The sequence below is a fragment of the Osmerus eperlanus genome, chromosome 7 (genome assembly GCF_963692335.1).
Source record: "Osmerus eperlanus chromosome 7, fOsmEpe2.1, whole genome shotgun sequence".
Lineage (NCBI taxonomy): Eukaryota > Metazoa > Chordata > Actinopteri > Osmeriformes > Osmeridae > Osmerus > Osmerus eperlanus.
The window spans coordinates 18107946-18135864 of NC_085024.1; the positions used below are offsets into that span (position 1 = coordinate 18107946).

General features: G+C 42.2%; 1 protein-coding gene across 1 annotated transcript; it reads right to left on the bottom strand.

Moving 5' to 3' along the window:
- Nucleotides 1–18297: 18297 nt before the first annotated feature.
- On the bottom strand, nt 18298–26276 carry rhbg (Rh family B glycoprotein). Its single transcript, XM_062465471.1, has 10 exons — nt 25924–26276; nt 23117–23303; nt 22741–22891; nt 22339–22486; nt 21539–21705; nt 20628–20765; nt 20279–20412; nt 19752–19873; nt 19569–19642; nt 18298–19241 (listed from the first exon to the last, which is right to left on the bottom strand). The coding sequence occupies exons 1-10, from the start codon at nt 26108–26110 to the stop codon at nt 19155–19157; spliced, it is 1395 nt and encodes a 464-aa protein (XP_062321455.1). The 5' UTR covers nt 26111–26276; the 3' UTR covers nt 18298–19154.
- Nucleotides 26277–27919: the final 1643 nt, after the last annotated feature.

Genomic DNA, 27919 nt, shown 5'->3' on the forward strand with positions numbered 1-27919 from the left:
TGGTTCAAATAAACACCCGCTTCATGCTAATATTATGGTGGCCTTATTAACTGAGCCAGGTTGTAATGACATTATGTTCAGAGTGTTAACATTCAGAGTGCACTTGCTAGTCTTTTGTGACATCGCCCCTCGTTCTCCCAGTTTCTTGGCCACATTATGGTCCTCATAATCTGATTCACAGTTCTTGTCATGCTGCCAGGAGACAAGTGGTATTAGCCTAGCGCCACGGCGTAATGGACTGAGCGTTGATGTGAGGCACATTGGAGCCATGCTCTACAGGGCTTCTCTTGTCAAAGGCATTTAGGGCTACAGTCTGAGGTTGTAGCATGGAGTCAAGGGATTGTTGGTCTTTGAGGTGTCCTTTCGTTCTTAAATAAGATTCCTCAGGAGTATGCTCCTCAGGAAGCTCCTTTGAGCTTGGGAGAGGAATGACGCAAAATGGGTACGTGACTACTTCCGCGATGCCATTTCGGATAAGGGGTTGTTCTCAGACATTTATAGGCAGTGGACATCTTCGGAATAAGCACACAGTAATCGATCTAATAAGTGTGAGGTTGAACAATATAAATTCATATCAAACAAGATGGCACCACAATTCGAACAACATGCAGTGCTTACAATCGACGGTTCACATTTTGAGGCCATAGCGTTTGATAGACAAGGGCACATGTGTTAGTGGCCGGGAGGTCTGGGTCCAACGGAAAATGGCGGGTTTTGGTGGTTGTCCAAGGGCCAAGAACTCAGTTGCTGCTCCTTTCACAGGTTCCTCGGCATCATCATTAGCATGCAGGAATGTGCCCCTAGGAGTCCATTATGTATGATTTTGGAGCGAAACACGTTCTCGGCCAGTTGCTAGGACAGAGGATGTGTGTCTTTAGTTCTAACTGTGACTACCGCCAAGAATAAGCAGCCTTTTGTTCAAATCATACACCTTTGTTTATTGTTCTTGTGTCCGTTGCAATCGCTCACAACGTTGCTATTCCATGCACTAGGCAAAAAAAAAAATGGCTGCATATGCTTTGACATACCCTTTCGTTTTTGTAAAACAAAGACTTAAACCAAGTAACGCGGAGGAATACAAAATTCCTAAATAGCGGGATAGAAAAATATGCTACGGTAAGCTATGCTGCCCTAAGCGGAAGGTAAGTGAAAGTTAAGATGTCTTAACTTTCTCTATCACAGATAGCATCAAGAAATGCTTATAAAATCTTACAGGTGAATTATACCACTTCAACAACAAATACCACTTTAACTTTGCTATAACTATAAAATGGTAGATAAAATAAAATGTCTTCAACAGAAACTTTTTCAGCTCTTGAATGTGTAATATTGATGTAATACATCCGTGCTGGTACCTGATGCTTAGAGTTCTATAACACATTGTAGTTCTTGAAATGTAAAAGAGCCTAAAGTAACCCAATTTTAGAAGTACTCTGCGCTGAAATAATTAAACCAAGGCATCAATAATGCTTTTTCTGTATCTTCCTGCATACTATCATGGAATGTCAAGCAGTCTGGCCTCGGCAATCAACTGAAGTGTTAAGCAATGTGAGTAACGTCTTCCTTTTCATACCCCTTCCTCCTCAACCGCCAAAACGTCCCCAAAAACTTATATGGTGATGTCATTTATATGCAAACGAGGCATGCTTTCATTTGGTGAGTGAGTGAGTATGTCTGTGTTTGTGTGTGTGGGCGTGTGTGTACGCGTGGGTGAGTATATGTGCGCATGCATATGTTACTCAAGTGGTTGATTCCATTACTTAAAGGACCATTACACTTGCCTGTCACCAACCCAAAAGACTTTGGAAAAATTACCTGGTTAAATCATCCACTGCCTATCCTTTTTGTAAACTCCTGACTCAACTTCCCTGCTTCCTCTCCATTAACTTCTGTGGCAAAACAACGTGCTTGGTCACATCCTTTCAGCATTAACAGATGTGATTCAATGACAAAGACGAAAGCTTAAACATTGACAAAATGTTATCACATCAATTCCCACATCAGTTCACTTCTTCTCAGGACAGACAGCTGACACAGTGTGAGATGCGTTGTGGGGCAAAACACATTAGACAAACAAACAACATGACCGTGGTGATGTTAAATGTGATTGAACCACCTTGTAAAAGAGAAGCCTTCCAGGCATGTTTAAAGAACCCAATTTAATGATGCAGTTGACGCAAGATTCAAGTGTCAACCAAGGTTTGCCAAACGAAAGAGATTACTGCTGGTGAGATACAGGTTTATTTTGCCTTAATGATTGATAGTGATATATCATTACCTCTCATTGTGTGTAGTTTCCCCATACTATTTAGTTAACAGTCACCCAATCTGATCCCCTATCAAAATCACTGGAAATTCAAAAACAAGGATGCAAGTAAAATTCTGCATGCATTCCACACAAATGCATTTGGATTTTTACTTTATATAAATCCAAATTTATCACAATGACGGAAGCGTATTAGAACCTTTAGATAGACTCTGGACCTTTGAGAAGTGTGTCTGGTGTCGCTTATCTAGAGAAGGCAGAAAGCTATCGGAGTCTCTTCTATAACATAACAAAGAAATAAATCTGGGATCCAGTGTGTGGGAATGGGTTCAGATTAGCATTCTGGGAAAACAAAATTCCCTACAGGGGTGTTTCGTCTGGGACCAGACGGGTGCACCCTGGAATCAGAAGAGGAGGGGAACGGCTAAAGCCGGTCTCACTCATGGGGAGACAAGGACGGAGAGAGGGGTGTGAGAGAGGGGCGCGAAGAGTTAATGCCGACAGCTCAACAAAGGCTGCCACCCTCATCGGGGCACGGAGGAGCACGGGAAAAGAGCTAAGGTCAAGGGGACCTTAGGGGGTTCAAGTTCAAGGCGACAGTCACTGTCTCTGTTTTAACAACCGCACCACACCCTTTCAGAGCCTGCATTTCCATATGCAACCCCCCCCCCACTCCATTATTACTGTTCCCAACATTAATTCTGTGAAAAAACACAAACTTTCCGTTGTGTTACTTCTGCTCCATTGGCAAAATAAACCCAAAGGTGAAATAATTGAGTGGTTTGAGATTCATATGGCTGATACTTGGGTGAAAAATGGGTGAGATTTGGAATTCGTTGTCTCTTCCCTGGGAAAATGGAACTTTGGTTATAATATGATTCGAGTTATTGTGATAGGTTATCAATTGGCAAGAATGTCAATGTAATGCAATATACACATTTTTGAATAAAATGCTTTCATACCTTAACACTCTAATTGTATGATGCATAACCTGGTCCTGCTGGCAAACAATATTATTTTAGTCAGAAAATGTACTTTTGAAAAAGTTATGGAAACAAGTATCAGTAAATCAATCAACACATTGTATGCAACTTTATATCAGTTCATAACATTGAATTGTCAATATATACACAGTACGACTGTATGAGGCTGATGTAAAAATGGAAACACCAACTCAGGCAAAAAGTGTCTCAGAAACATTCCCTCCGTATTTGTTAGTGTATCACTAGAGAGCATATTTACTGATATTTACAGACTTAAAAAATATAATAATTATAACAAAAATAACCATCTGTGACATTTGGCTCCTGCAACATCAACATGAGCTTCGTTATACCTCAAGAAAGAGAGAGTAGTATTTTTAATGGCCCTCGAGGAGGATCAATGAACGCGGTACAACGTTATATCAATACTGATGTTGACCACCGTGTGGAGGTTCAAGTCCATTGAATGGACCGTGACCCCACAAGTGCTTTCATACAGGGTCACTTCCATTGAGGAAGGGCATATGTTTGTTTGCTGGTGACCAGACAGAGGTTAGGGGGCTTGTAGCCCTTTACTACTTCATAAAAACAGAACATCATCACTGTCCCTCTCGTCACCTCTCCAACCACACCACAATGGAAGGTCAACGGAGTGGAACTCATCTTGCCCTCTTCTTTGTGCGCCCTAAACGGCCTATTCAAGCCGCAAGGTGTCCGCAAGCTAATGCCCTGACTCACTGGCCACATAGTAACCAATCACTGCTTGCTGGATATGACCCAGTTGCCCCTGCATCATTGATGAGTTCTGATCGGTCTCAAGGGAACAAAATAAGCGGGGTGAATTTGGAGATAATGTGACAATATGAGCTGCCAACAACACACAATGCTCAGACATGTAACGTTGTGGGTGCTATGCATTTAAATGGTATTATGTGCTAGCCATATAGATTATGACTGACACAGTCCATTACTCTTTATTTTCTCCTCTGAAGACACTTATAATTCCCTGTCAGTCAGTGAACATTGGATCTATTTTATTTACTTGCGCACAAACACAAATCTGTCACACAGTGTATGCAGTTAAGGTCTTTGGCCACAATTACATCCTCCTATGCCTCTTGTGTGCCTTGGTTTTGATAGAGTAGCTTGTGGTCTGTTCGGCAAGCCAATGGAGTGGATGTGTATTGCTGCTTCTCCCATAACAGTAATCCAGCAGTTCTCACATCTCCCCGCAAATTAATTTAGTGAATGTGTGCATGTGCACGTGTTTTAGTGTGTATCCGCATTGTACTGCAACCTCTCTGTGTGTCCTGCCCGATGCTGTACCATTTCGCACACATGTGCACCGAGCCAGTTGCCAAGGCAACCAGGAGCTAGCACGAAAGCTGTTAGGAGAGGTGGAGCATGGCACCAGTCCTACAAGCAACTGCCAGTGTGTGTGGGTGTACGTGTACACGAGACATGCTACGTGTGCATGCAACACCACAGTGTGTATGGCATTACATAAGTGTGCACTCTCCACCACTGTATAAGCACAGAAGTCCCGTGTCTCTGAGATTGTGGCCATGTTTGTTTTCGTTTTTTGAGTGTGTGTGTGTATGAGGGTGGGGGTAGTTGAGTAGTTTTGATCCCCTTAGGTAACTTGTCTTTTGTCTTTTAATGCGGACACACACTTGCCCCTACCTTGCCCATTCGGGTCCCTCCACACGGGCTCTCGCTCCAGTGATGGGGGGGGGGGGGGGGGGGGGGGGTGATGGGACGACACACAGCTGAGTCCGTTCACGACCAACCCAAAGGGAGACAGAAATAACGAGAGGAGAATGTGTGGATGTGTGCCACTCAAGGAGAGAGGTCATGAAGTACTGGGGTGGGGGGGTGGGGGGGTGGGTGGGGGGGGGGGGTCTACCTGCATGCACCTCAAAACATTTCTCCCTTTCTCCATCTAATTTTTCCTTACCTGTTTAAAAAGCAATAGCTGCTCTCTCACTGAGGTCAGCATTTTACACTATTTTAGTTTCACTACGTATGGGATCATAGAGAGGCTAAGAACATTATTTTAATATCTTGAAAGTTGTATGTTCTGACTCCTTCCTAAATCTTTAGCATCTTTGTATGCACCGTGTTTGTGACATAAGAAGGTACCAGCTCACAGGTTCACATTGACAGGAACAATTTGGCACTTCATGCAGTGAAGTCACCTCTGGTGTGAACCAAGAATTAAGCAGATCCAAATGGTGTCTCTGCTATGTACAGCTTTAAAAAGATAAGGGAACAGGATGGGATTGAGTTGTGGCTCATTGAGGACAACTATTACACGTTTTTTAGGAAAAGACAATAAACAAACTGATCTTTTATCATCCTGCAAGTCATGAAATATCAAGTGAGTTTTGTTCCTCTACTAAAACATTGCTGACATGACAGGTCAAGGCCTAAAAAGGCCCAATGAAGAAAGCGGGACTAATAAGTGGGTGGACAAGAGATTGCTAGAGACTGCTTTTTCCTTAAGTGCAGGGTTAGAGTCAAGCCTTGACAGCAAAATTTTTACTTAGGCCAGATATGGCTGTGTCAATGCAGTCCATTGTGAGACCAGTACTAATTCCAATTATTGTTAATGAAAATCATATATATTATATGACACTGGATGAACAATACACATTGAGTGCAGTCCCTTGCAGCCCTTGCTGTTCATTTAAATATCATCAGATCGACAAAGATAGTACAAAAGTTGACATTTACTGTATGCAGTACAAAGCATGCACAATGATCCAAAAACATAAATGAAAATCACTTTGAGTCAATATTTTGTAGAATATTGGCTACATTCAGTACAATATTGTAATGAGGTTGAATGTGCAACTATATAACGAGTGACTAAACATCTATCAAGACACAGAAGAAAAACATTTTTCACAGACTGAAAAATGAAAGCCTCGGAGATGATCAAGTATCAGTCTTCGGCAATAAATAAAGAAAGAAATGCAACTCAATGCCTGTTTGGTAATTAGGGTCTTGCTTTAAAATGACTTCTTGATGGTTTGTACATATAGCATGATACAATGAACAATTCTGTACTGTTACCAATACTCCCTTCATCTTGAAAGCAGAGGCATTGACTGCCATATGGTAACACCGGGAAACAAAAACAATTGCGGGCTTTGATGACATTTCAAACACTGGATTCCTGGGGAACAAAAGCAGGGGGGAAACAATGTTCAAATCATCTCAAGTAACATGATGCATGTGTTTGTTTCAGAGGATAACCCCTAAAACCCTCATAGAAGAAGACAAACACACACGTCACATCTGGTGCTTGACGGTAAACAAGGTCCCAGGAAAGTTGTTTGAATGGTAGCGGGCTCTTCCTTAAAACACAGACAGCGAGAGAGGGTGTGGACAGAAGGCTGCAGCCACATAAAGGCTAGCGAGACAGAGTCCTCCAGCCTGTCTGGTGAAGAGAGTGTGAGTGTGGAGTGTGAGTGTGGGTTTCTGTGTGCTCAGTGGGTGGAGTGGCTGGTGTATGGGAATTGACTTTGGTATTAGGTTCGACTACCCCACGGGTCTGTGGGACCGTGGCAAGCAAAGGGTGGGATAGTGCACAGGGAACAGGAGTAGTAAAGGGGGGCTGAGGTCTCTGCACTACCGCCACGACAATTTTCTGTCTGGGAGGCACAAAAGGAGGTTTAAAGGTCAAATAAGTGTTCTGAGAGCCCCAGTGTTCTTTCATGCTAATGTTTTTGCCAACAGCTCCACCTCATCCCTAAAGCCCTGAGATGCTAGTTAGGGAGTGCAGCTATTAGGTGCACTGAAGACACTTCCCAGCATTGCACTGTATGGTCCTTTACCTCCATTTACAAACTGCTGTCACTTGAAGTTCAAATATACAGGATACTGTTGGGAGGACTGAATAAAAAAAATATTATGCAATCTCTTATGCAAATCATAAGAGAAAGTACACCTGCAATCCTCTATAAATGCCATCAAATACTGTTGATCAAACGTCTTCCTTTAAGCACTGCAAGCCAAAAACAATTAGTAGTGTAGTTCACAGAAAATATATATAAAATGCCTTTTTACTTTTCATTCAATCTGTTCCCAGCAATTCCAATTGACACTGGCACTACATTCTCAACAAGAAGGCCCACCCAGGTCTGACTGGCGCAGATTAGAAACAGACATGGGGGCGACACATGCAAATCCCTGCTAGTCTAGTCAGCTGCTTTTGTAGCACTGCCTCCTACATCCCACCTGCTTTATCCCACAGCAACGCTAGACAGGGGCACAGAGACATCATCCACTCCCTTCTTCCTCCCTCTTTTTTCACACACAACCTCTCAAACACAATTTCCCTCTCTCCCTCCATTCTCTCTCTCTCTCTCTCTCTCTCTCTCTCTCTCTCTCACACACACACGCACGCCCCTCCTGTGTGCCTGCCCACCTCTCAGAGCGCCTGCCTGCCCTCAGGAGGGGACTGTGGGAGCAGGCCATGGAGCCTGCCTGGGAGCAAGCCTCCAGGACCCCCTCACTCTCAGCTCTCAATGATGGGGCCCATGTCAGAGGCCCTCCCCACACTCAGACATGGAAAGCTGTGTGAGGTGTAGGAAGTCTAGCCTGCCTGATGTGAGCTGGGCCATTTTCTGAGGCTTTTCAGACAGCAGGGAGGTGACAAATAATGCCTTGGCACTGGAATGGCCATTAAGGCAGTCTCAGATTCTTGGGAGAGACAAAGCGTTGAATGTGTGTGAGCAAACCATCGACTATGTTTACAACATTGTATCCATAGTGGTCTCTTATAAATCAGACAGAATATTTGAGTTAAATCTAGACTTGACCTATGACAGTGCGCACAGCTGCATGTCATCCATGGTCTGACATGGATTTGAAGCATGACGTCTATGAAATTGAGATGAATGTAAACTGAGAATCGGAGCAGTGGGACGTGGCTGCAATATCAAATAAGTAGCTCCTACTGAACATACCTATTTGGGAGCAATTACAAAATAAGCCACTAGTGCTGTTCTTAACCAATACATAGCCCTGGGCTTGGGAACATCTTTGCCTGTTGAGCCTAAATCTGAACCGAAGCCTGATTGTATGCACAATATAACCTTTGCTACCGCAGCTGACATCTTATTTGAGGAGCTTTACATTTCGATTATATGTTTTAATGGATGTTCTGGGGTGGGAACTCTTACTTATCTTTATGTATTTATGTTGTTTTGAATTGTAAGCTTTGGTAGCTTCGGGGGGTCAACTGACAGCCACAGCCGAAATACATTAAGCTTTTCTCTTAACATGTTCGACTTTAGTGCACATCTGTGAATTTATTGCAAGTTGGCCCTTGTCTTACCGGGCTTCTAATCTCTAGTACAACCATTTGCGGGTTCGATATGATGGCTTGACAATGATGAAGGCAATGCCATTGGTGGTTTAGTTCTGTAATATTTATATATTCATTATTTGAAAGCAAACATGTTGCCACCCCTCCACGCTGTCACCTTCTTGAGGCGGTATAGCCACCGTCCAATGCTCACCGCATGCATCCCTTCATTGCTGCTTTGAAAAGTTTAGGTCGTTTTTATGTTACGTGGGCATTTTTTTTGTGTGAGCCGTCTTTGTTAGTCACGTAGCAGTATTGCATTTGTAACCAATTAAAATGAGGAACTGTATGCTACAAGAATCCCGTGTCATGTGCCAACCGCGATAATTCATGCACTCGTAGGTCTAGGATGGCACCGTCATTACCGCTGAATCAATTGAACTGCATGGATGCGTGTAAAGTAATGACAGTTTCAGAATATACTAACGCATCCGTTCGTGGGTCCTACCAGGTCATTGAGTTGCTGATGACAAAGACTTGTGGGTACGAAAAAAACTTTTGTGAGCTTTTTTTGTGTGTGGGGGATTGTTATTATAACTAGCAGCCTATGGGCCAGTAGTTGCGTGGGTAGTGGTAGTGGTAGTAGGCCAGTTGTCGTCGTTATCATAGGCTAGCAGTTCTGTTTATCTCGTAGGCCTAATTCATTATTACGCAAATGTAACCTGAAACTTTCTATTTAAAATGACATTTAATCAATCTTCAAAACCAATTAGAGCGTTCAGTTTCAGAAACAGGCTCATTCATTTGTCTTTAGAGGACAACGTGATTTTAAGGCATTGGCCAACTATTTATCAGATGTGTATATCAGAAGTAAAATAGCAAGCATAAAGTCTCTCTTATAAAACTGAAACGGTCCTGGAAGCTATCAATGTCGTACCTATCCAGCTAAGAAATTGAGGCAGTGGCTTCAAGAGAGTTACACGGCCGAGTAGGCCTATGCGTGGGTTCGCCTTTTATCAGGGCCCCACTTGTCTGTTGAGGGGTGTCTAATCAGGGAAGACAAGCGGCTGATGGAATGACGATGGCTAATTGGCATAGAGTCGTGGGAACGCGTAAACAAACAGCTGCCATTTTCATTTTGTTGTTTCTCATCCTATCCTCATGAATAGCCGTATGGGTGGAACATCACACTGGCAGCTGAGAGCGGGAAGAGGGGAATGTAGCCTAAGCCTGAATTGTAACACGCAGAGAGATTAGTTCATTTAATGCTTCCTCCATTGACATAGACAACGAAAAAATATGCATCTTAAATCTCCATCACACGTGGTATATGTGACACATTTTGAAGATAGTCTTACATCTTGCTGTCTCTGCATGTCAAACAGGTTGACTGAGTTTAATTCCCCTTCCTCTACTTATTTTTTTATGTGATGCTGCGAAGAATATGCCTAAGGCTAAGTGTTTTTCGACAAAATCCCACATTTCAAAATCTTTAAAATCGTAGGGAAGGCTAACTCTTGCTAATGAACTTGCTGTTTAAAAACACTGAAACCTAGATCCTGAAATTAACTTCAACAGTTATTTAGTCAATTATGTTCAAAAAGGCCTTTATACTGTCCAGAACGAGGTTGAAATCAGACGCAGACCCAAGTGATGAATAGAAAATGTCCCCCTCAAGAAGTTGGCAGGCTTCACCTGAGAAGGAGTTTTGATTCCATAAACCTTGCACAGCAGTACGTAGTCATTCATGGCCCATATATTACTCTATGGCCTACCAATATTTTTTTATGTTTACTTTTATTACAGATGCTTGAAGACTTTAAAATTGTCTGGTGTTAACTGAAGATCAAGAGTGTTTCGGGTTTCATTGAAGTCAGCAAACTGTAGTATTGTTTTATATTGTGCAAATGTAATTAAGAGTTAAATTGTTAGTGATTGCCTTAATGAACAATTTACATTGTGTCAAGGGATGAATAGTGCTAATAACTTAAAAGCCAACCATACATAATTCATGACCTTTCCTATAAGCATCAGGTCTGAATCTGAAGTTTTAAGATAAACCACATTTTTTGCCACTTGGTTTTTTACATGTCTTATGGATACTTTCAATAATTAAATAGTTTTGCTACTTTACCTGACTTTATGACAAAACTGCCTTATAAGTTTCAATTACTACGGTTTTAGCAACATTCCCTTCATGTACCTTTCATCATAATATATATCAATTAGCCAAAATATTACAAATAAAACTACATTTCTAACTGAGCTAATGCTGTTCTTTGGAATTTTCAATTAAACGTGTCAAAGTTTTTGAAAGGCTTTTGGTTTGGAATCTTTCACATAATTCAACATATTCAACAGAGTTTTTTAAAATCCTTGCATAGGCCTCTGATAGGCCTATGTAATATCACAGATCCTCAGGGAGCTCTGCTGACAGCAATGCATTCTTTTGAAGTTACTGATCCATGGACTGGCTCATTCAGATACAGAATAAAGTTTGAGTTTTAAATTTTATTTTAGCCTTAATTTAAAAACTTAATAACTTTACAAGAATTTCATAAAACCTCTTCATAGAGTTAAGATTATTGGTTGTCTTTTGCGTCTTGAGTTATTTAACTCTTATATCTGATAAAAATCTGTAACTTAGAAATGTGTTAATTATTATAAGTTATCTTTATCTTATGTCTTTACCTGTTGCTACCATTTTTAACGTATTCCAGTATCTGAATATACAGCTGTCATAAAAATAAAAAAAGCCTTTGCTCAAATCATATCAATGAAGCTTTTGTTTGTATGGAAATCAGTTTTCTTAAAGTCCAAGACACCACAAGAAAATGGTAATGAATTTTATTCAGCAACAGTGAAACTGGATGCCAGAATGCCTAGTCTTCATAATGATGTATACTTCCTTGATGTCCTTAAGACTCTGTAGAATACGCAAATGTGTTTGAAATAGAGCCCAATCAGTGTGTTAGCAGTTATTCTGGAAGACAAAGAAAGGTGGGACTAACAGGGGGGGTTGGCAGAGAACTAAGAACTATTACGCTCATTTGAACCATTTGAGGTAATTGATGAAAATGCTTTGATTTATTTCTCTGAATGAAGGACTGTTTTTTTCTAGAGACCCATAATTGACCATGCCAGAGGACCCTAGTCACTTAGTGTAGCCACTAATGACATAATTTGTGGAGTTGTGTTGTATTTCTTTGCACGTTGGGGGAAAGGAGAAGCATGCAACTCAAGCACAATTGGGCCAATGAACCATATCACACGTATTCAGTTTCCATTTGCCATTTCCTTCAAGACTTTTCTTTTTCGCTTTTCTTTGAATCACCGCAGTGCTCCCCAGATGCTAATAATAGACTTGTCCATCAACTGTACCCACCCTTGGAGTTAATTGGCTATATGCAAAAGAAGCCGCTCTGTTCAACATCGCTTAGAAGTTGGGCCTTCATTAGATCACTGGATACTGACCATCCCCACACGCCTCTGATCTATACACACAATTGCCCTATTCAAGCCTTGTGCACACGCACACACACACCCCACCTGCTCTCAAGACACACCCCTGCGGTGTGGAACTTCCCCTTGCTCCTGTGGTGTCTCCTCAGAATGTCTTGAGAAGCCTGACCTGATTCATTTCACACCCAGGCCTCATCAGTGCTGAGATCTGGCTTGAGGGTCAAACCGCCCAGTATGCGGTTTGCATGGAGCTGGTATCAACATGTCATATTCCAATCCTACCTTTGATTATCACAAGGAAGAATACAGAACAGACCATAATTCAGGGGCAACACCATCCCATCACTAATACCCCCTCTGTGTGCTACTGCTTCTTTGTGCCTGATTCCTGATATCCGATGTCCATCGAAAGGACAATATGCATGATAGGCATGCAAAACAGAGAGTGCCTCAAAGAGGCTTGCGGACAGTAATCTAGGGTTCTGTGTGCATGTGTTTGTGTGTGTGTGTGTGTGTGTGTGTGTGCGCAAGTGCGCGTATGTGTGTATGTGCATGTTATTGTAATGTTTAGGTACGGATGTATCTATGTGTTAGTGTGTCCATCTGCGTTTTCCCTCTTTTTCCTCTTCTGTACACAGAAGATATATGTGTGTGTGTGTGTGTGTGCGTGGTCCTCTTGTGTGACTGGATAAATGTGTCTTTTTTGGGTGTGTGTGTGTACCGAAAAACAAATGCCTGCTTTGCCCCCATCGCCCTGGCACCTCTCCCATGCCCCTGCCCCGGCTTCCTGCCTCTAATGGCCGTCTCTGTGTGCCATCTCGGGAAGCCTGACATCCCCTCCAGAGGCAAAGGGCCCGGCGTTAATGGAACCCATTGAGGGGCAAAGAAAGACTCCTTTGTGGCGCTGGGGGCAAGAGTGGGCACCCGTTTGCTCACACACAGTTTCCCTCCTCACACGCAGGGCCGAGGCCCCTTAGAACTGGGTGCCAGAAGCGGAGATCGAAAGACAGTGGCAGCAAAATGCCCCTGCCAGGGAAATGGCAGAGAGGGATGGTGAGAATGAGAGCTGGAGCGAGGGAAAGGGAGGGAAATAACACATTTGAATAGTAGGGGAAATGGCAAAAAGAAAATGGAAATGGGGATTACAGTGGAGGAAAGGAGGTGAGATGGAAAGACTGAGGAAAAAAAGGAGACATTGTGAAATTTAAACAGAAAGATCCAACGAGTCAAAACTGATGACAATGAAAAAGGACAGGAGAAAAAATAGTGTACTGCAGACAAACACAGTGTAAGTTAACAGATAGGCAGAACAAACGAGAGTGCCAAGAGAAAGTAATGGAAACTATCGCCCTCCCCAAAACACATAAATTAAGTTGGGTGGCCCTTGGGGATAACAGTCCAGGACAGTGGAGGTCTCCCCTCCAGTGTACAACCTGTCAACCACTAACTGGCCAGTCCTCCAGTGATTTATAACATCTGAATTGTTGTGATTTAAAAGTGGCATGAATAGAGGAGGACAGCGACTTAGAATAGTCTCTGTGCTACAGTTAGCCAGACAGATGTGACCAGCCTGGCATGAACATCTGTTTTCAAAGTAACGGTTTTCGCTGTCAAGGAAACATATAGGCAACATTTAAGCAAGGTGGTGGTTATGTAATTCATCAATGTACAGGGTGGAAATTGTTTCATGGTGTTGTTTACAGTCAACGGATTTTGGTGAGCTCTTTGTGCTCTCTAAGATACCTGGAAACGAAAAAACATTGATACATTGAATGACTGGGCAATTGTACTGACTAAAAATATAGTAAAAAACTCAATGAAACGAACGCAAGTATTTCATTTAATTGTATATTGCTATATTAGTTACAGTAAAATTACACATACCAACATGAACATTGGTGATAGATATTCACCAGATGGACACAGATTCTAACCTTGTTTGACTCAATAATGCCACCTAGTGGTTGCATGGTGGGTAAACACGGTGCTGTGTTCCTGCCTGCAGAGATGCTTGAACACAGCACCATCCAAGCATTGTTCTATCACTAATTCATTCTCACAGCGCCTGCTGCTAATTTCCAACTCCTGGCAGCCTGCCATGGTCGGAAGTCGCACTGCGCATGTTGTATCCTTGCGCCATGGTGGGAGAGCAGAGAGAAAGTAGAGCCATATTTTTCCCAGTATGTCATCTGTTTAATACGCCTGGTTCGTTTTCACACTACTGTGTTCTAATTAATATGCAGTGGTCCTAGCCCCGCCTCCCTCTGCTTTCCCCCTAAGACAAAAGAGTATTGTGTTGGCACCTCCTGTTTTAATTATGCTCAAAAATGAAAGAGGGAGAGAGAGAAAGAGAATGTGTGGCTGTGTGTGTTCCAACGCCATTTGTGAATAAATGAGAGATGGCCATGTGTGAGTGGTGGCGTAGAGAGGTGTGTGGTATCCCTGCATCCCCACATATATACCTATGTATGTGTATTTTAGAAACAATGGGGGAAAGATGGATGATTCACTATCTGTGTATGTACAGTATTAGTGTGTTGTACTGTTGGTGTGGTTTTTTGGTCTCTATTCCGGGGGTTGGACAACAAGAATTGTAGTGTTGCTGGTGAGGAGGGAGCAGCTGTCTTTCTGCATGAAAAAAGTGTTGTTGCTTGTTGCCTTCATGCAAATTGGCACTCGATAAAGGTTTTGGGAGTCACAAAGACTGTTTGTGATCGGAGCACCAAGGAGAATGGGAGAGGTTGGGAGGGGTTATGGGGAAAAGACATTAACAAAATTCCCATCGGGGGAACATGGTGCCACCGCGTTGCATTCAAGCCTTTTTCAGCTTTATTTTCTCACACACATTTTATCCCCCTCTTCCTCAAACCCATGACCCGGTTATTAATTTGGTTGAGATTAGTCCCTCGTTAATTAAGGTATGCCTCCCCATCTTTCCTCTCGTTCCCCCTCGTTTTCTTCTCTCGATTGTATCAGCTTCTGGGTCTTTCTCCTTATTTGATCCTTTTTATTTTTTCTGCGGATGAGGATGAGGTAATGTGGTCTATGAAACAGGCAAAAAATCTCTGGTTTCTCCCCCAGAATATTTTGCTAAAAGATTAGGAATGCTTGAATATGAGTGTACTAATGGAATGATTAGCAATTTACTTATCCTGTCTACCCCACATAACACTATGTGGAGTGCACTCCATCTTAGAACAGTGGTAAATTCTTAACATCATGTCTCCACATGATTCCACACCAATGGTGCTTTCACATAATGAATTATGCACACCTTATAAATCATTTGTATTTTACAAAATACAGGACAAACGTACTCCTCCAATTTGTGTGCTATTGTTCTACATACTAGCAATGCCTTTTTGAATCACATTCTTTACAGTTACATAGATTCTCTATTGCAATTCACAACCCTCGAATGTGACTGAATAATCATCATACATGTAGTGGGATCCAGCAAATATTAGATGAACTACTGAATCAACAGAAGTGTTCCATTTCCTGCTATCACACTTGAGAAGTTCCTAGAATATATAGGCTCTCACCTAACATTTTCAACAAGCACAAACTCTGTTTCATGTTTTGCATTGGACATTTGTAGAGTTTGCATGATCACAAGCTTTCTTACAACATAAAAAACAACACAGAATGTGTGTGTGTGTGTGTGTGTGTGCATATCTGCATGTATGTCTCAATGAAAATATTCTTTCCTGTGTGTGTGTGTGTGTGTGTGTGTGTGTGTGTGTGTGTGTGTGTGTGTGTGTGGGAAGCAAAAGTAGCTGGACAAGGTTGACTGGACAGAGTGGACGCTCCTTACGTGACTTTCTAATCACTTGGCCTACATCAGCAGGAGTTCCCCTCCCCTGACAGGGCCCTGCTGAGCCTTATGCTTTCTGAATGGAGCCTCTCAATTAACAGGCCACGAAGCCCCATCCTCTGTTGACCTCCGATGACACCCGGGGTCACACACCTCCACAATGCAGCCAGCTCCACGGCGCGCACAAGTATACGGCAAAGCAGGGAAGGGGGGTGGTCAGCGCTTTTGTTCCTGTCGTGTCCAGCTCACTCCCCGCCCTTTCACGAGCGGAGTGTAATAAATGGCTTTGTTGGTTTTTCACTTGTGATGGTAGCAGTGGGAGGCCTTGTTAGTGCAAAGACCTCTTAGGACGTTTTGGATTGGGAAGCTATTTCTGCTAAACGTGATCCCCTTGGTGAATATGGGCTGCTGCCTGAATGTGTTTTGTCTTCAGATTCTCTTACTTTGAAAGACTTCTCTTTCTTTCATCTACATCAAAGATGACTTGGTAGTTCTAGAAATTTGCATTACCATGCCACCCAAACTTACACATCCAGAGTAAAATGTTGAATGATTACTTATTTGGGAAAGAAATGCAATAGAATGTGAATTTATAAATGAGTTATATATATGGGAAAGTGATGGAGGGTTGCACCAGATGTCCTGGCCTCCACAATCACCCAACCTCAACCCTATGAGATTGATCGGGATGAGTTGGACCCCCGAGTGAAGAACAACCAGCCAACAAGTGCTCAGTACATGGAGGATCTCCTTCAAGACAATTTCAAAATAAATCAAGGTAATTGCCTCATAAAGCTGATTTGAGAGAATGCCAATAGCCTGCAAAGCTGTCATCAAAGCAAAGGGTGGTTAAGAATCTCGGTCTTCGAATCTTGGTCGATCGATCGATAGATAGATGGCACCGTACACCCTCTCGTCCTCACCATACATGCTAAAATACTATAGGTTCGAGGAAGCAGGTGTTTCAGAGCACTTGATTTTAACACATTCACACAGACTCTCCGGCGACAGGCAGCAGATTACTGGGGCCGACTTGTAGGACAGAAAGGAAAACTGCTGCTCCTTTTGTTGTTTCCTTATCCACACTCCTATAGGCTTTTTCCAAGAGGAAGTTCAAGTGAAACACTCAAAGTCCTTGTGGAGCACCAAGGCAATTTCCCTCCCAGTCAAGTGGCCATTCCTCTCTATCTTAACAACTTCCTGCATTTAGCAAACCCCCACCATCATTAACAGCAGCAGCACCAATACCACCACCACCAAAACCATCAGCTCCAACCATGTGTCTCTTTCTATGTTACACTTATGCCAGAACTTCTGGGTTATGAAAGTATTGCGGTGGTTTAAAACCTGATTATCAAGCTATGTTCATATTAAAAATGTGTTTCTGAAGATGAGTCCCTGCATTTGATATTGTAACAAATAGATGGATGTACTGCATGTGAAACACAAATTTGCTACTTGAATTAGTATGTACACAAAAGCCTCACTCTCAGAATTAAAGTAAGACCTACTTCACATTAACGTGTAACCTGGGTCCCACAGGGAAATTGTGTCCTACGGGAATCCATTAACCCATTATGTTCAGCTCAAGAGTAGTTATCAGACATGAGTAGAGGGACAACCACGGGAGGCCACAGCTGGTTAGGACTCCCACCCTGAAATGGTTCAAGACTCTAACATCTTTCCCATGTCAACCTGTGTCCCGTTTATAAGCCAGTATACCCTCACACGCTAGTGTAATCTAACCTATCCATTTTAATAATAACGTAACTTGCTCATATTTAGCATGAAAATTGGGTTAAAGTCAATAGAATTAACTGAGCTACCAGTACATTTTTTACGTTTTGTTTTATCCTGACCTAAACAATTTGACATATCAGGTTTGCTCACACTTTATTTAATTCTCTTAGTGTCTTCCAAGTAATGCGACGATACCTCGAAGTGAACAGGCGCCATGGTACGTTCCCAGGAACGAAAGAAACAGGTGTACAGCAGTTTGCTGAATAGACGCTCACACTGAAGAACTTAATTGAGCTTCAGACGACCAATTTAAAAACAGGAAATATTTTCTGTGATTACGATGATTAAAATTGTTTTACGTATTAAGGCATCCAAGGGACACAAACAAGAGATGGCTCGAGGCCAATATCTAACGAGGACACGCTCCTTAAGATGTAGGATACCATAAAGTGAAACTGTGTTAGGAGGAATAATCTACTTTTGACTTCAAAAGTGATTGCATTGCTTTACACTATTAAATAAACGGAGACGTTGTCAAGAGAAGCCTGTATAGGCCCAACAGCATTTCATTATTCAGTGTCTTGTGGAGAAGGATACAGACTTGAATCGTAAACGTAGGCATGAGATTCATTAAGTCAACGGAGACTCTCCCTCTTAAATAGGCTACAGCCTATAAGCTATTCTATTGGCTCACACATTCAAATAGGCTACACAAATTTCAAATGTAAACGTTTAATTCTGCCCAAAATGAGCATTGGAGATATATTCACTGCTAAGTAGACCATTATGAATACGCATGTCGTTTTCAAGCGTGACTTTTATTGTTTAAAGTAATAAATGACGTGTTTTTTTATTTCTCTGTGGAATCCCATGTCATGCCTAAGCATTTCTGTACAATTCACATAACTGTACATAAGTGAGGTACATCAAAATAGGTAGCCTATACTATACAGAAATACAAAGACCTACAAGGAGAACACTTTTGAATCCCATTCCCAAACCCAGCATGAAGAGGTAATACTCAAACATCAAAAGGATATGTCTCATGAAAATAGTATACCTTTACGTCCAACTATTATTGGAAGTTTTATGTATGTTTACTTATCACAAAGGCCTATAAGTTGATGGCTACTAAGGACAATTCTTTGGTTATAAAGTAACATGGCCCAAAGGCAATTTGGGGAAAGGGATAGAAATAAGAAACAATTTTCCACACTCAATTCCAAAAAGCAACAGCATAGCATTATAGCTTCCCAGCATCATGGCAACTTAGAAGATGTTGCAAGGAACCCTCAGTAGTAAGAAAGAGCATTTTAGAGCAGTCTAGATGATGCATTAAACATGCTGGTTAACAGAAACTGTGAAAGTCTTAGTCTGGTTACTTTTACTTACAAATAAACTCTACAAGCTTCATTGACTCACAACAAGCTGACTCAAGAGTATTGTTGACATCCATAGGAAAAACATTTACAGGCATCCTGTATTTCACATTTCCCTGATTGTATCATGTATAGCGTTTTGAGTTCAAGTGAAGGAATATTGACACTGAGGTTTTGTATGTGTGTGTATTTAATTGTTGAGTTTGTGCGTTTCTGGATCCACTGCTTCCGTTCGCACGTTGGTCATCTCCTCGTGATCACCTTCCTCTCCAGGAAGCTAAGACGAAAAAAAAACAAAAAAAAACAAGGTACTTTCAAACTTACTTTCAAAGAATGAGCGGCTCATTTCAAGAAATGCCACGCTATTTCAAAATCATTACAAGTGTGGAACCTGCACCACCTGTTGGTGTACCATGACTGCACTGACTGATGAATACACAGTCAGAAGGGTTTAGTTACCTATGCAAGTGTGCCACCTTGTGGTCACAATATGGTACCCCACACAGTAGACTGTTGAAGGCATATCACTTGTCATGACTTGCCAAAGCTAGCTACAGGTAACTCATAAGGGGAACGAATCCAGACATAAGAAATTTGATCTCACCTCCCAGTAGATGCCATCCTCGAAGCATATGGTGTCTGGAGGAGCCCCGTAGATGGGGAGTTTCAGAATGAAACCTTAGTAGCAGAGAGGAAAGTGTTGTTATAATGTATGCCTGCTACAGCAAAACTATCACATCATTTAAAGGATATCCGAAAGGACAGGAAGTCCCATTACTCTACTTACCGACAACAATTCCGCCAATGAGGGCTATTCCCAGTGTGACGGCCAGAGAGATGGCCTGCTTTATGCCCTGGAATGAGGCCTCCACCTCACCAGAGTGGATGTCAGGGAACACGTCTTTCAAACTGCAACACAGTGAAGGGAAGGTAGTCAGCTAAATGTGTATGTTGGGTTGGCAAAACTGTAGGGATTAAGCACTGAAACTCTGTTTGTATGGTGGACGAATGCTCTAATGCTGCAATTCTAGGGTCTGACTTCCTCAACTTCCTGTTGCAGTAACTAGCTCAGCAAAAATGTGTTTGTATGTATGTATTGTATCCAACCACAGCAGGTGTGTATCTTTCAAAACCCCCAGTATAAAAAAGGGTGTGTGCCAGCACAAATACAGTGAGTCTAATCACATGTTCCTAGTATCCTGGTCATTTCATTTCCAGGTAAATAGAAAAGAGTTGCACGACAAGGTTTTCGAAGCTACGTGGAACCATTCAGCCACATAAGAATAGTTTCCTCCATCAACAAGAATCGCTCACCCGTCTCCATAGATGTCCTTGCTGGCGACAGCGGCAGTGATGGCACCAACGATGGCCCCCAGGACCCCAGGCATCCCATGCAGGTTGTGGACGCCACACGTGTCCTGAATCTTCAGCTTCGACTCCAGGAGGGGCTGAACAGGAGAGGAATGGAGAGAGGATGTACACATCTTCGCAGACACTGACAGCACTGTTTCAGTGGTGTACCTGTGGGTGTGTTTGTGTTTGCCCCCTTAAGCAGGCTTCTGACCTCCACCAAGTGTCAAATAAGTCAAAGTATTTGTTGGCACCATTCAGAAACACTTGTTATGATTACTGTACCATATAAACAATGGCAGTTTGCCCTTACCGAGAGGTACTTGAAACCCAGGACAGAGATGGTTCCTGCCAGGAACCCAACGATCATGGAGCCGAATGGAGTGAGCATCATCTCACCGGCCGTTCCCACAGCAACCCCTCCAGCCAGAGCAGCATTCTGGATGTGCACCTAAAGCGGCAGAAGCAGAATTAACTAACAAAATGGCCAACTGTCAGTTTAGACACGTATGTATCTGTAATGTGCACACAGTCACTGGGCAGCTATTTGGAAAAATGAGAGAAAATCTAAACTGTCATTCTGTTAAAACATTCACGTACGCCTTTGTAAAACAATGGTCTCTTCTTTCGTGTATGAACAGAGCATGATGACAAAGTGTGCCTGTATCAGATTCACAGATACTGTGACACAGTGACATGCTGCCATTGGATAGCATAAGATAGCCAATGCTGGTTAGAAACTGCTGACAGGTCATGCGAAACACTGACTGTTTTGCTTTATTCACTGAAAATGTAAACTTCAACTTGATTCCCATCACAACAGGAATGCATCTCTTTGATTTGATCACAGACTCTGAGATCCCCATGTGATAAAGCAACTGGCAAGTCCAAACCAAAACGACAAGTTATTTCTCTGGAAGCAGATACTGTAGAAGAGGGTGTGACTTCAAGAGACATGCGTTCACATGTTCAGAAAGATTTTTCAATTGAGACATTTTTTACTGAAAAGATTATATCTTTTTCAGGTTGAAAACAATGCTGAACATGCATGTGTAGGCATGAAAGTTGTAGTAATAGTTAAGCTATAAATATTGAATGTTTACATTTTAATTCATTCATTTAATTAAATACCCTTCAGTGTCATCATATGGATCCTACATTTTCCCATTTGATCCCCTATTAAAATCCTTCCAGAGTCCTAGTGAAGCTTTCCTATTGCCTCACCATGTCGAGCTTGCCCTCGTGGCTGACCAGTGCAGAGAAGCCATAGGTGGCCAGGGTGCAGGACGCCAGGGAGTAGTAGGTGTTCATGGCTGTGCGGTGCTGGTCATCACCATGGGCCGTGACGGCAGAATTGAAACTGGGCCAGAACATCCACAGATAGATGGTGCCTGGGTAGGAATACAGGGTATAGCATTTGCAAGGTCAACTAAGCCAGAGGAAAAAACTATACCATTTAAAGGTACCATCAAGTTGATACTATGAGAAATGTATGGCAACACTTTACAGTAAGGTTGCATTAACTAGCATGTAACTACATAGCGATAGTATAACATTTTAGTTGTGTGGAAACTATTATGTAGTCATACTTCATTATGGCTTAGCAGTACAAGTTATTAAACAAGTGAAACCTGTTATGAGGAAGGTTAAGCTTTCCAGGAATAAATTAATGTTAACATAGATTTGTTCTGGTGACACCCATTCCCTATACTGTCCCTTCTTGTTTTGACTTGAAACTGACTTGAAAAAAAAGTGGAGAAATGAAGTGGAGAAAAGTGCAACGAGAGAAAGGTATCACAGTGTCATGCATGACAACTGAAATGGTATCGGGCAACACATATTCCCCTTGATGATGTATGTACAGTCTAAACATAGGTGGGGCTTTAGCTTGGTATTCAAGGTCAAAAACGAGTCAAGGGTTTCCCGGGTTAAAAAAAGTAGTAGATTCCCAGGTCAAGAGCTCGCAAACTGATTTCCAGTTACTGTTTGTTGTTGGCAGTATTAACGGTTATAGAGGTTCTCACCGATCATGGCAAAGAGGTCAGAGTGGTAGACAGAGCCGTTCTTGTGTTGGCTCTTTGACAGGTTGGGGCGGTAGAGGACACGAGCTACAACCAGGCCAAAGTACGCTCCAAAAGTATGGATGGTCATTGAGCCACCGGCATCCTTGGCCTATGACGGAAACAAACAGGAACACTACTACTTAGGTGCTGTCCTGGAACTTAGCATATATATATGTCAAACAATGTAGTATTGTTTTATACATTGTTTGACAAAATCAGCATATTCATATTCCATATATTCATAACATATGGAATGTCCATTAGGGTGAAGATCAAGCAGTCAAGAAGGTTTGGTTGCATCATCCCATGTTACGTGGTTCCAGACACACACACACACACACATAGTATAAAACACACACTTACTCCCAGGACACCGAGCAGGATGAACTCATTGACAGAAAAAAGGGTGACTTCAAACATAGCCATGACCAGCAGCTGGACTGGGCTGGTCTTACCCAGCACCGCCCCGAACGAGATGAGCACCGATCCGGTACAGAAGTCAGCATTGATCATACTGGAGAGAGGAGAGGTTATAGGCAACAACTGTCAGGATTTAAACTACTGACAAAGACAAATCCGCCATGTAATGGCATGTGTGGAGTGGTGTGGTGAACATATAGGTTTATGAACGTCTGCAATCTGATGAATCCATTCATCTGTTTGCATGGTAGACTTGTTTCAATGGAGGGAGGGCTGGCAGTGAGTGTGTGTGTGTGAGGGTGTGTACCGAAGCACCCACCTCTCTACTCCAATGTGGATCTTGCCCCCGTGAAAGCCATGCAAGAGGCCCTGCATGAGAGTTGCCCACTGCAGAGCGAAGGCCGCGATGAGGAAGTTGAAGCCCACACTGCTGAAGCCATAACGCTGCAGGAAGGTCATGAGGAAACCGAAGCCAATGAAGATCATCACATGCACATCCTGGAAACCTGGGCAGAGACAGAGACCATGAGATCATTTTATTTTTGGTAAAAAAAACTCAAACAAAAAAATAACAAGAGTGTCCAGACGTGATTTCAAACCAAGAATCTGTTGCAATAAAGACCAACCTCCCTCCCCTATCCACCAATTGCCAGAAAGCAGTGCCTGAGTATTTTGTCATTCAAATGACTTGATGCGCTCCCAAGTATAAACAAACACAGTTCTGTCCATGAGAGGGCACTCGGGGGACCTCAATGAGCTTCAATGGACCTAGATACAGTTGGACGACCTGTGGCTCCTCTCAGCCGCTAATTCAGCCCTCCTACGCCCAAATGCCTCCCCTTTGCCAAGCATTCATCCTCTCCCCTGCCCTGATACCACAGACAATATTGTTCTGTGCAGTCACCATGGCGACAGGTCATTGGCATGGAACGCTGTTGCAAGACAGAGGTCCCGGTTGGCGCTGTGGCCCAGATAACCCTGTGCCATCCCCTGAAGTTGTACACCCAATGAACAGGCTTTGAAAAGACCGACAAGTACCGCTGTGAAGAGTACCGCTTACTGTCTATATCAGTCTACAATCACCCAACCCCCTATCCCCCCCACCCCTATCCGACAAACACCTGAGTGGCACGTGGAATGTGTGCAAGGTGTTGAACATACACTCGTGACTTGCTGACATAACATTTTCTTAACTCATGACAATGTCTCCAAACTCGAAAGTTTTTTTCTGTATCCTGGCATGTTAACATTTTGTTGCACAAGTTGAAAACATCACAAACTTTGTTCTAAAACCAGGTGTGCATGTGCGCAATCAATGTTCATTTGGATGATTTTGTTTGCAGGTGGAGTCATGAACGTTTGTCACAAAAATACGGTTGTGAGAGTGTTAGGTTAAAGATTGTTCAAAGCCATTAACTTTAATTGAACTTTACTCCGGACCCGAACCGTAAAAGGGTCCCTTCCTTTATTTACCTTACCCTGAATAAGTGGGAATGACATACAGCAAGCTAATGAAGGTCGTAGTGCAACTGCATGTAAGTACTGCAGATAGTTAGCTGTGTTTTTTTTTTTACAGTAAAGTAAGTTTTGTCATATAGCCTACAGTCTCGTCATGCTACTGTACATTTGTGGTGATAAATAAAATACATTTGTGGTCTCCTTTATCAAACAAAATGATCGTACCTGGCTTTGCAGGCTATGACTCATAACACATAAATTAGGTTGACACTGTTCCCTTCCTTCAGCAACCGTTCTGTCTATTCCAAAATGCATTCCACTTCTCATGCTCTCCCTTATCAGGCAATGATTGATTGAATGGGAAAACTGAGTGTTCCTAAACCAAATTCCCATATCTGTTCTGCCTGAGGCTGCAACAGCCACCTGCATAGCCGCGCAGAGACACTGTTATGCAGCAGCCCTGAGTTGTGTAGTGAGAGGTACAGAGCCCTTCGCCCCACCTTTCCCAGCCCCACCCTCCCCGCCACACAGGTTCTACAGTGCTGTGTATTAGGACACATCTGCTACCGGACACACTCTGCTACCATCATCCCCATCTCCATTTTTAGACAGAATGATTGATCTCTTAAGCTGGACAGAGTGTTTTGGTGAATAACATTCATGCAGTCAAAACTTTTAGGCTGTCAGCTACACAACCACAATATTGTATAGACAGTTATGGATTCCTTGAAGTATTCAAGTTTAGAGATATTTAATTAGTTATTGTTATCTATTTAAAAATAGTATAACTATCGTTTTATTGACCAACGTGTATCAGATTATAAGGCAGCATTACAGACCCTTTCTGTAATTACATATCTGAAGTATGCAAATAGAATTTAGCAAGGAGCAAAAGCATAATGGTGAATATCTTAATAGATTTGATTACTGAAGACTGATACTGTATGTAAGGCCTGATATGAGAAAATAAAATTAAATCCCCAGACAGTACAATCTTCCAATAAAGCAGGATAATACATTATTTGTGAACACACATGTCAAACTAAAATAAGTGCCCAAAAGGATTTTCTGCACCATCAATTCCCTTGAAGTAATTAAACCAATCATGAGGATGATGTTTTGGTAACTATTTGGAGCATCAGTGGAGTAGAAAATTATCAGCCTGAAAGCAGCCTTTGTCAACAAAACACTTGTCCCATTAGAACATCTATTTAACTGTTTAATACCCTGTTACTTTTGTAACTTGACACATGCTTCTCAGGACATGAGCAGGTGGACTTATGCTTGTCCAAAATTCATTATCCAGCAGCCACATGAGCAGCCACACCTTGCTGTGCACACCTTGTACCTTACAAAAAGGGACTGTGTGATCACCTGTCGATTAAAACAACAGTCTGATCATCACTGATGACTAAGAACGTATTCTTGTGAAAGGGCAAAAATTGAATAATTCAACCTCTATGCAACCCTAGAAAAAAAACAAGAATGCAATACTCCACAAAGATTCTCAAATACAGTGTTAGGGTAATACTTCACAATCGCCCCATTTTAAATTTTGGCAGAAGAAAATCAGAGTTTTTAGACCCATCATTTACCTGCCTGTCTGTATGCACGGCCTCTACTCTCCATCTATTTCCATCAACCTTCTTCTCAAAAAAGGTCACTTACTAGGGTAGCGAAAGTAGAAGTCGTTGTCATAGTTGCTGGAGCCATTGTTGAGTTTCTCATGCCAGAGCTTCGCATCCGTGTCAACGTTGTACTCCACCAGGGCGCCAAAGAGGATGATGAGGATGATCTCCAGGATGATGCACACAAGTGGCAGCTTCAGCCGCAAGTTGGTCGTAACGTCTGCCATAGTTGAGGCCTGTCCTGGATCTGCTCTCTGGCCTTGGAGGATAGATTAAAGGGTTAAAAGGACAACTAGACTCCAGAGAGTGAAACGCACATACGCACACACCCACTCGCACAGACACACAGGAGTTGCTTCACTGCACGGGCAGAAAACTGTGCGAGGAGGCATGTGGATGCACCAGTCTTGTTTTTTTCATGTGTTGAGTTTTGCAGGTACACGCCCACTACTTTGCACCTTATCACCAATGAGGTTGCAGGCTGAACTTTGGCTCCTCCCCTTTGTTAAGGTGGTGTGTGTTTTCTGGGACACCTTAAACTGATCAACCTTTAGTAGAGATCCCAGTAAAAAATATATAACTTTGCTTTAAAGATGTTTTACATGTATTATACATGTAACTTGGCAATTGCAGTTTGGACAGTTTGAAACCATAACCCTACACTGAAGGGGGAGAATACCAGGAGAACGGGACCCTGCGTGGCTGTGTAGTGTATGCTTGTTTACAGATCACTGGGACAAGGTACACTTTTCAAACTCACCAAATGATTATCTACACAAGCAGCTTGCTATTTAAAACTTTGAGTTAGCTAACCCTAACTCCAAAACGACAAAAGATCCAGACCTACACATTTCCCCATACTGAAGATGAAGTGTTGTGTGCTCACTGCTCAGAGAGAGATAAGGTAGAGCAAAGCCCCATCTCCTGCATCAGTGATTGCCTTGTCTACCTCACAGGAATGTTATTATGATTTAGAGAATCCTAACTATTGTCACTTAAGACCACAGGCGTCAAAACCTTTCTTTGAGTTTTAGGCATCACCATCTTTTCAACTTCCTGTATGTTTTGGGTCTTTGACGGTGCGGGTGGTTAAACTATGGGGGATGGCCATATGGCTAATAAATTTGACTTTTGACAACAGAAAATAGAACCTCTAATTATGAAAAATTGCATGAATTGTTCAGCTTCCATGTGAGAAGAAGTGTCTACTAAATTAATAAAACATTAAAAGATGAATATACAACAACACAGAGTAGTTTGTACTTCCAACTGCTAATTCAAAAGGAAGTAGTAAATGAGGATAAGGGGAGAGTGAGCACTTCTCTCTCAATGCAATGTGTTGGAAGAGCATTGCCCTGTCATAATTAAATTATCATTACTGCAAAGTTGAAGTAAACTATCAACTTAGGCAGGGAAAACCCAAACTCTTTATGTCCAGGACATTCTCCCACTCACCTTCAGGAACATGTTGAATCCTGTTTAACGTATATCCCACCCCACCACACTCCAGAAAAGTATGCTGCAGGGCTAAAACAGTCATGCTTTAACAGTTGCAGTTTCACAGTTTCACTTAACGTTCACCTCAATATTTTCGCAAATCACTTCCTGGTCTCCCCAAGTTCTAAAGTGTAGATTCTTTGAACTGATAGGAACTACTTGGACAAGTAAATTGCATGTTTGGATTGTATTGGGATTTAGGACCAGGATAAGAACCAAGAAGGGAACTTGAGGAGGAAGATGGAAATAATGAAGAGAATGATATATCAGGGCTGCCAACTTTTCCAAAAACCTTAGCGTGAGAAATGGTTGAAATGCGTGTCACACGGCGAAACCGTGAGAGTTGGCAGCTCTGATATATTGATCAACTTTAGAACAATGTGACAAAGTAATTAAGTATGTTAAAATGTTTGTATATTTCAGAGTTAACAAAATAGATCTGAAAGTCATAATAGTCTGAACACAATTGATTACATCTACCAACTCCAAATGTGAACACTACAGATGAGGATAACTTCCTACATCTATCCATGGCCTGT